Below are 10,380 nucleotides of genomic sequence, written 5' to 3'. Positions count from 1 at the left end.
GCTATGATCAAATAGTGGCGCAGACTCAATAGGCTGAATGACTTAATTCTGCTCCTATGTTTTATGTCCATGACCCTCATCTCTAGAATTCCCTTCCCAAAAACTCTGAACCGCTCCTCCCTTGAACTCCATTTATAAACTTGTTTCAGTAGACTTCTGGTTACTTATCGCAATTCTTCCATTAAAGGCAAAATTCCGTTTGATAATATTTCTGTGAAGGACCTTGGGTTTCTTTTTCTTTCTATAAAAACATAACTTGTTTATTTGCAGTACGATAACAGGCCCTTCCAGCCCATCGAGCCCACACCATCAGATTACAGGCATGCGACCAATTAACCTTCTAACCTGACTGTGGGAGGAAACTCACATGGTCATGGTTAGAACAAACGGGCTCCTTACAGACAGCAGCATGAATGGGTCGCTAGTGCTGTAACACCGTTACAGTAACTGTAAAGCTACCATGCTGCCTTCTAATGTTTGCTCCACTTGGATACCATTCTTTTCTTTGCATCTTTGATTTGGCTGTATAGGAACTTAAATTTAGTGTTTGATGCAAATTTGTTTAAAATGTATCTGCTTTCTTTGTTCAGTCAAAATTTTCTAGTACAGAAGAATGCCATTTTCACATTCTTTTAGGCCAACTCACCAAGTCATGCAGTCATACTTCCTTTCCTCATTTTCTCTATCATCCTGCGAATCTCCGCTCTTCAAGTAACTATCCATTCTCTTTTGAATGTGATATTGAATTTGTTACCACCATCCTCTGACCAGTGTTTTTCAGATCCTATCATATTTAAACACAAAAGTCACGCAACTGTTTCTCCTAGGATATCTTTGCCTGTACAGGTTTCCCCCGCTATCCGAAGGTAGAGCGTTCCTATAAAACCGCTCGTAAGCTGAAATGGAATAAAGCGAAGAAGCAATTACCATTAATTTATATGGGAAAAATTCTTGAACGTTCCCAGACCCAAAAAATAACCTACCAAATCATACCAAATAGCACATAAAACCTAAAATAACACTAACATAGAGTAAAAGCAGGAATGATATGATAAATACACAGCCTATATAAAGTAGAAATAATGTATGTACAGTGTAGTTTCACTTATCAGAATCGGGAAGATTGAGTCAAAACCGATTTGTAGGAAAAAATCAGCACGTACACGCATGCGCATGTCATGTATATGTACGCTACGCATGCACAGACACCTGCCCGCACAAGGCTTCATGGTCATGGTAGTCTTTCTCAGGGTAAACACAAGTTTAAAGCAGGCGTCTTTTTTTGTAAAATCGAAATATTGTAAAGCGAACGTTCGGAAAGCAGGAGACACCTGTACCTCAAAAGAAGTCATTTGGTTACAAGTCCATCTTAAAGATCAGCTTTATTTTCCATATATACATCGAAGCATCATAAAGTGAAATGCACCTTTTATGTCATTGTCCAATACAATCTGAGGACAGCTCTGGGGCCAGCCTGTAAGTGTCACCACAAATTCCAACGCTAACAAACCTAAATATACTGTACATCTTTAAAATGTGGGAGGAACCCCACATGGTTACGGAGAGAACGTACAAGCTCCTTACAGACAGTGGCGAGAATTGAACCCTGATTGGTGATTACTACCACTATGCTATTGTGCTGCCCTGGTGGTAAGTTTCCTTCTCCCCTATCATTAAGGTAAACCTCAGCAGTGTCAGACAGGAGAGGCTTTTCTAAAGATTCATGTCACTTTTGTGCAATCCTAGTAAGGCTAATGACATTAGACACTGGTTTTTAAACAGCCTTCCCAACTTGTACTGCTGCTTATTAAAATCACAAGCCAAATCACTGTGACTGCAGATTTACCCCGAAGATAGGAAAGTTTTTTGCTCTCTCTTTCTCAATGAAATCTAGAAGGCGCTTTCTACTTCTGGAATCAAATTTCTGAGGGCCATAGAGATTGCAGGTGGGGATGAAGAAGTGAGGAAGGTTTGCACTTTTCAGATGTTCAGTGAAGTCGTCTAACAGCTGCAGGAAGCAGTCAGCAAGGTCTTCAAGACGCCACATGTCGTCACTGGGTCTTTTGACGCATGCGTGGAGCAGAGTTGTCTTTGCGTGGTATGAGCAGACGTGTGCCAATATACGAGGATGCTGCTGCTTCAGTTTCTCAATAAGGTTTTTCAAAAGCTTCAAACAAGATTTCCTATAAAAGTGAAAACAGTTTCAGTATAATGTGCCAATTTTTGTCCATCTCTCATAAATCTCAAGCCTGATGAAACCACAAGCTCTCACACATTTTTAATATAATGGGGGTCAACAAAAGCAATGAATATCAGCACACAAAATTGTGGACGAACTTGGCAGGTCAGGCAGCATCTACAGAACTATATAAACAGTCAACATTTCACACTTTGACTCTTCATTAGATATGGAAAGAAAGTGAGAAGAAACCAGAATAAGAAGGTAGGGCAGAAGAGAATGAGTATAAACTGGCATATAATAGGTGACACCAGATGGGTGTGGGAGAGAAATAGGAGCAGGAGTAGGCCATCCAGCCCATCGAGCATACACCGCCATTTAATAAGATCATGGCTGATCTGACCCTAGACTCATCTCCATCTACTTGCCTTTTCCCCATAACCCTTAATTCCCCAACTATGCAAAAATCTATCCAACTTTGTCTTAAATATATTTACTGAGGTAGCCTCCACTGCTTCATTGGGCAGAGAATTCCACAGATTCATCAGTCTTTGGGAAAAGCGGTTCCTGTTCATCTCAGTCCTAAATTTACTTCCCTGATTCTTGAGGCTATGTCCCCTAGTTCTAGTCTCACCTATAAGTACAAATACCTTTCATAATTTTATATGTTTGTATAAAATTTCTTTCTTCTGAATTCCAGTGACTCGATCCCTGCTCATAGTCTAACCCCCTCAGTCTGGAATCAACCTGGTGAATCTCCTTTGCACCACCTCCAAAGCCAAGTATATCCTTCCTCTAGTAAGGAGACCAGAACTACACGCAGTACTCCAGATGCAGCCTCACCAGTACCCTATGCAGTTGCAGCATAGCCTCCCTGCTCTTAAATTCAGTCCGTCTAACAATGAAAGCCAACAGGCATACTGTGATTAGGAATAGTCAGCATAGCTTTGTGAAAGGCAGGTCATGCCTTACGAGCCTGATTGAACTTTTTGAGGATGTGACTAAACACATTGATGAAGGTAGAGCAGTAGATGTAGTATATATGGATTTCAGCAAGGCATTTGACAAGGTACCCCATGCTAGGCTTATTGAGAAAGTAAGGAGGCATAGGATCCAAGGGGAAATTGCTTTGTAGATCTAGAACTGGCTTGCCCACACAAGGCAAAGGTTGTAGACGGGTCATATTCTGCATGGAGGTCAGTCACCTGTGGTGTGTCTCAAGGAACTGTTCTGGCACCCTACTCTTCATGATTTTTATAAATGACCTGGATGAAGAAGTGGAGGGATGGGTTAGTAAATTTACTGATGACACAAAGGTTGGAAGTATTGTGGATAGTGTGGAGGGCTGTCAGAGGTTACAGCAGGACATTGATAGAATGCAAAAATGTGCTGAAAAGTGGCAGATGGAGTTCAACCCAGATAAGTATGAGGTGGTTCATTCAGGTAGGTCAAATATGATGACAGAATATAGTATTAATTGTAAGACTCTTGGCAGCGTGGAGGATCAGAGGGATCTAGGGATCCGAGTCCATAGGACACTCAAGGTAGGTTGACTCTGTGGTTAAGAAAGCATATGGTGCAATGGCCTTCATCAATTGTGGGATTGAGTTTAGGAGCTGAGAGGTAATATTACAGCTATATAGGACCCTGGTCAGACCCCACTTGGAGTATGTTTTTTACGCAGAGTGGTGAGTGCGTGGAATGGGCTGCCGGCAACAGTGGTGGAAGCAGATACAATAAAGTCTTTTCAGAGACTCCTGGTACATGGAGCTTAGAAAAATAGAGGGCTATGGGTAACCCAAGGTAACTTCTAAAGTAAGTACACATTCGGCACAGCATTGTGGGCCAAAGGGCCTGTATTCTGTGTTCTATGTTCTATCTATAAAAGGATCAAGGAAAGATCAGTTAGAGTGCAGAAAATGACAAACTGTGCAAATGCAAATATAAATAAATAGCAATAAAAAAATGAGAACATGAATTAGCAAGATAAAGAGTCCTTAATGTGAGATCATTGGTTGTGGGACCATCTCAGTAGATGGACAAGTGAGTGTAGTTATTTCCTTTTGTTCAAGAACCTGATGGTTAAGGGTAGTAACTGTTCTTGAATCTGGTGGTGGGAGTCTTGAGGCTCCTGTATCTTCTATCTGATGGCAATAGAGCAAAAAGAGCATGGTTTGGGTGGTGGGGATCTCTGATGATGGATGCTGCTTTCCTATGACAGCATTTCATGTAGATGTGCTCAATAGTTGGGAGGGCTTTACCTGTGATGTACCAGCTGAATCCACTACCTTTTTTTGGATTTTCCATTCAAAGGCATTGGTGTTCCCCATACCGGGCTGTGATGCAGCCAGTCAGTATGCTCCCCACCACGCATCTATAGAAGTTTGTCAGAGTTTTGATGTCATGCCAAGTCTCTGCAGACTGCTAAGGAAGTAGAGGTGCTGCCGTGCTTACTTCGCAACTGCATTTACTTGCCAGGTCCAGGACAGGGCCTCTGAAATAGTAACACCCAGGAATTTAAAGCTGTTAACCCTCTCCACCTGACCCTCCAATGATGACTGGCTCATGGACCTCTGCTTTCTCTTTCCTGAAGTCTACAATCAGTTCCTTGGTCTTGCTGACATTGAGTGAGAGGTTGTTGTTATGACACCATTTTGCCAAATTTTCAATCTCCCTCTTGTATGCTGATTAATCACCACCTTTGATACGGCATGTCAAAAGGCAATCTTACGTTAGTCATGGGGGATTTCAGTATGCAGTTAGATTGGGAAGATCAGGTTGGGGCTGGATTCCAAGAGGAGGAGTTTGTAGAATGCCTTTGAGATAGCATTTTAAAACAGCTCATGGTTAAGCCTTCAGGGGATCAGCTATTCTGGATTAGGTGTTGTGAATGAAGTGTAATTGATTAGAGAGTATAAATTAAAGGAACCCTTAGGGGAAAGTGATTGTAATGTGATAGAATTCAGCATGCAATTTGAGAAGGAGGCTAAAGTCAGATATTACTTCAGTGTTACATTGGAGTAAAGGGAATTACAGAGGCGTGAGAGAACAGCTGGCCAAAATTGATTGGAAAGTAACACTAGCAGGGATGATGACAGAGCAGCAATAGCTGGAATTTCTGGGTGCAATTCAGAAGGATATATACATCCCAAAGAGGAAGATGACACATGTCTGACGTGAAGTTAAAGCTAACATAAAAGCCAAAGAGAGGACATATAATAGAGCAAAAATTGGTGGGTGGGGGGAGTGTTAGAAGATTGGGAAGCTTTTAAAAACCAACAGAAGACATCTAAAACAGCCATAAAGAAGGAAAACTTAGTACAAAGGTAAGCTAGCCAACAATATTGAAAAGGATACCAAATGTTTCTTCAGATATAACCATATAACAATTACAGCACGGAAACAGGCCATCTCGGCCCTCCTAGCCCGTGCCGAACTCTTACTCTCACCTACTCCCACCGACCTGCACTCAGCCCATAACCCTCCATTCCTTTCCTGTCCATATAGCTGTCCAATTTAATTTTAAACGACAACATTGAACCTGCCTCAACCACTTCTGCTGGAAGCTCGTTCCACACAGCTACCACTCTCTGAGTAAAGAAGTTCCCCCTCATGTTATCCCTAAACTTTTGCCCTTTAACTCTCTTATGAAGTGTAAAAGAGAAGCAAGAATAGATATCGGACCGCTGGAAAATGATGTTGGAGAGGTTGTAATGGGGGACAAGGAAATAGAAGATGAACTGAATAAATATTTTACATCAGTCTTCACTGTGGAAGAGACTAACAGTATGTTGGAAATTTGAGAGTGTCAGGCGGCAGAAGTATATAAAACTACCATTTCTAGGGAGAAAATGCTTGAGAAACTGAAAGGTCTGAAGGTAGATAAGTCCCCTGGTCCCGATGGAATGCATCCCAGGGTACTGAAAGAAATGGCAGAGGTTATAGTTGAGGCTTTGGTGATAATTTACCAAAATTCACTCGACTCTGGGCAGGTCCTGGCTGATTGGAAGGCGGCGATTATGAAACCACTGTTCAAAAAAGGATGTAGGCAAAAGGCAGGTAATTATAGGCCAACTAGTTTAACATCTGTAGTTGGGAAATTACTTGAAGCTATCATTAAAGAATAGTGAGGCATCTGGAAAGAAATGGATCCATCAGGCAGATGCAGCATGGATTCAGTAAAGGCAGGAATTGCTTGACAAATTTACTGGATATCCTTGAGGATTTTACAAATGTGTGGGACAGAGGGGAACAGATGGATGAAATTTAGTTGGATTTCCAGGTGTTCGATAAGGTGCTACAGAAAAGATGGTAATGCAAGGTCATCCACTTTGGAAGAAAAAAATAGAAGATCAGATTATTGTTTAAATGGTAAAAGATTGCAGCATGTTGCTGTGCAGAAGGACTTGGGAATGCTTGTGCTTGAATCACAAAAGGTTGGTTTGCAGGTGCAGCAGGCTATCAAGAATGCAAATGGAGTATAGAAACATAGAAAACCTACAGCACAATATAGGCCCTTCGGTCCACAAAGCTGTGTCGAACATGTCCTTACCTGAGAAATTACCTAGAGTTACTCATAGCCCTCTATTTTTATGAGTACAATATACCTGTCCAGGAGTCTCTTAAAAGACCCTACCGTAACCGACTCCACCACCGTTGCCGGTAAAAAAAAAACTTACCCCTGATATTTCTTCTGTTCCTACTTCCAAGCACCTTAAAACTGTGCCCTCTCGTGCTAGCCATTTCAGCCCTGGGAAAAAACCTCTGACTATCCACATGATCAATGCCTCTCATCATCTTACACACCTCTATCAGGTCACCACTCATCCTCCATTGCTTCAAGGAAAAATGGCCGAGTTCACTCAACCTATTCTCATAAGGCATGCTCCCCAATACAGGCAACATCTTTGTAAATCTCCTCTGCACCCTTTCTATACTTTCCACATCCTTCCTGTAGTGAGGTGACCAGAATTGAGCACAGTACCCCAATGTGTCTGATCAAGGTCCTATATAGCTGTAACATAACCTCTCAGCTCTTAAACTCAATCCCACAGCTGATGAAGGCCAATACACCATATCCCTTCTTAACCACACAGTCAACCTGTGCAGCAGCTTTGAGAGTCCTATGGACTCAGACCCCAAGATTCCTCTGATCCTCCACACTGCCAAGAGTCTTACCATTAATACGAATATCCTGCTATCATATTTGACTTACCAAAATGAACCACCTCACACTTAACTGGGTTGAAATCCATCTGCCACTTCTCAGCCCAGTTTTGCATCCTATCGATGCCCCACTGTAACCTCTGACAGCTCTCCACACTATCCACAACACCTCCAACCTTTGTGACATTAGCAAATTTACTAACCCATCACCCATCATCACTTCCTCATCCAGGTCATTTATAAAAATCATGAAGAGAAGGGGTCCCAGAACAGATCCCTGAGGCACACCACTGGTCACCAACCTCCATGCAGAATATGACCCGTCTACAACCACTCTTTGCCTTCTGTGTGCAAGCCATTTCTGGATCCACAAAGCAATATTCCCTTGGATGACATGCCTCCTTACTTTCTCAATAAGCCTGGCATGGGGTACCTTATCAAATGCCTTGCTGAAATCCATATACACTACATGTGTGTGTGTATATATATATATATATATATATAAAATCTGATAATAAAATTTACTTTGAACTTTGAATACTTTTGATCTCCAATTGTAATTTGTAAACAACATCTTTGCTACTGTTCAGAGGTCTGTATACAACTCCCATTAGAGTCTTTTTATCCTTGCAGTTTCTTACCTCTATTCACAACAATTCTACACCTTCTGATCCTATGTTACCTCTTTCTCATCATTTGATTTCAATTTTAATCAACAGACCTCTGCCTACGTACCTGTCTTTCAATACAATGTGAGTCCTTGGATGTTAAGATTCTGGCTGTTTCAGCCACAGTTCAGTGATGCCCACATCGTAAATGTCAATCTGTAACTGTGCTACAAGTTCATCTACCTTGATTCCATATATTGTATGCATTCAAAAACACCTTCAATCCTGCATTCATCACCCTTTTTGATTTTGTCCCCATTTTACGTTGCAACTCATCCTGTTGACTACAGCTTTTCCCTATCATTAGCCTCTCCTTGTTAGCAGTTTCACTACACAACAACCCCATCACTCCAGTTCCCATCCCCCTCCCAAACAGAAGGGGTAAGAGGGGAGCCAGAATAAGAAATTGAAAAACAGAAATGGGGAGGGGAGAAGAGAAATTACAAGAAGATAGAGAAATTTCTATTCATGCCATCAGGTTGAAGACTACCCAGTCCCAGTGAAGGATCTCAGCCCAAAACGTTGACTATTTACACCTCTCCATTGATGCTAAACAGCATACTACGTTCCTCTAGCATTTTGTGTATGTTGCTCTGGATTTCCAGCATCTGCAGATTCTCTTGTGTTTATAACAGCACTTAACTGTAGAAAATGCCAAAGGCACACCCTACGATGTCCACATAATGACATGACAACAGGAATGTGTGATTATAACCCAAGATGGCATTCCTAGCTCCTGGGCCATCTGGAAGGCCATGTAAGGAATCTGGAGCAGCAGCTGGATGACCTTTGACTCATAAGGGAGAATGAGGCAGTCATTGATGAGAGCTACAGGGAGGTAGTCACACCTAGGCTGTCGGAAGCAGGTCGTTGGGTGACAGTCAGAGGGGGGAAAGCGAAGGTGAGCAGACAGGTAGTGCAGAGCATCCCTGTAGCCATTCCCCTGAATAATAAGTTTACCATCCTGGATACTGTTGGCGGGGATGACCGACCAGGTGTGAACCATGGTGGCAGGGCCTCCGGCACTGAGTCTGACCCGGTGATGCAGAAGCGTGGGATGGAGAAGAGGAGAGCTGTTGTCATTGGAGACTCTATAGTCAGGGGAGCAGACAAGAGATTTTGTGGACATGAGAAGGACACCCACATGATTTGTTGCCTCCCGGGTGCCAGGGTTCGGGATGTCTCTGGCCGGGTGCACAACATCCTGGTACGAAAGGAAAAGCACCAGAAGTCGTGATATATGTTGATACCAACATGTATGTTGATACCAACCATAGGCAGGAAGAGGGATGAGGTCCTGAAGTGTGAGTTTCAGGAACTAGGCAGAAGGCTGAAGAACAGGACCTCGAGGGTGGCGTTCTCAGGATTGCTGCCAGTGCTACGTGACAGAGATGGTAAGAATTGGAGAAGATGGCAGTTGAATGCGTGGCTGAGGAGTTGGTGCAGGGAGCAGGGTTTTAGATTTTTGGATCATTGGGATCTCTTCTGGGGAAGGTGGGACCTGTACAGATTGAATGGGTTGCACCTGAACTCGAGGGGGAGCAATATCCTTGCAGGTAGGTTTGCTAGCATGGTTCGGGAGGGTTTAAACTAATTTGCAAGGGGGATGGGACCCAGAGCGATAGAGCAGTGAAAGAAGTGCATGGAGTAAAGCCAGATCTAACATATAGAGAGGCTTTGAGGAAAGAGAAGCAGAATAAATGGTGTAAAGGTAGTAAGGTAGAAGGGTTGAAGTGTGTGTACCTCAATGCAAGAAGCATCAGGAACAAAGGTGATGAACTGAGAGCTTGGATACATACATGGAATTATGATGTAGTGGCCATTACAGAGACTCGGCTGGCACCAGGACAGGAATGGATTCTCAATATTCCTGGATTTCAGTGCTTTAAAAGGGATAGAGAGGGCAGAAAAAGGGGAGGAGGGGTGGCATTACTGGTCAGGGATACTATTACATCTACAGAAAGGGTGGGTAATGTAGCAGGATCCTCTTTTGAGTCAGTATGGGTGGAAGTCAGGAACAGGAAGGGAGCAGTTACTATATTAGGGGTATTCTATAGGCCCCCTGGTAGCAGCAGAGATACAGAGGAACAGATTGGGAGGCAGATTTTGGAAAGGTGCAAAAATAACAGGGTTGTTATCATGGGTGACTTTAACTTCCCTAATATTGATTGGCACCTGATTAGCTCCAAGGGTTTAGATGGGGCAGAGGTTTGTTAAGTGTGTCCAGGACAGATTCCTGTCACAGTATGTGGACAGGCCAACCAGGGGGAATGCACTAGATCTAGTACTAGATAATGAACTGGGTCAGGTCACAGATCTCTCAGTGGGTGAGCATCTGGGGGACAGTGACCACCGCTCTCTGGCCTT

General features: G+C 42.9%; 1 protein-coding gene across 1 annotated transcript in view; it reads right to left on the bottom strand.

Moving 5' to 3' along the window:
- Nucleotides 1-1,371: 1,371 nt before the first annotated feature.
- LOC140209764 (cyclic GMP-AMP synthase-like) overlaps nucleotides 1,372-10,380 on the bottom strand; it is a 37,528-nt gene continuing 28,519 nt past the window's right edge. Inside the window, exon 5 of the mRNA XM_072278208.1 lies at nucleotides 1,372-2,183. Within this exon, the coding sequence (XP_072134309.1) occupies nucleotides 1,826-2,183 (358 nt within the window). The 3' untranslated portion in view covers nucleotides 1,372-1,825. The remainder of the gene's footprint in view (nucleotides 2,184-10,380) is intronic.

Source organism: Mobula birostris, chromosome 2, assembly GCF_030028105.1.
Source record: "Mobula birostris isolate sMobBir1 chromosome 2, sMobBir1.hap1, whole genome shotgun sequence".
Classification (NCBI taxonomy): Eukaryota; Metazoa; Chordata; class Chondrichthyes; order Myliobatiformes; family Myliobatidae; genus Mobula; species Mobula birostris.
Note: the sequence above shows the minus strand (reverse complement) of the source record. Positions and strands in the feature narration are given on the sequence as shown.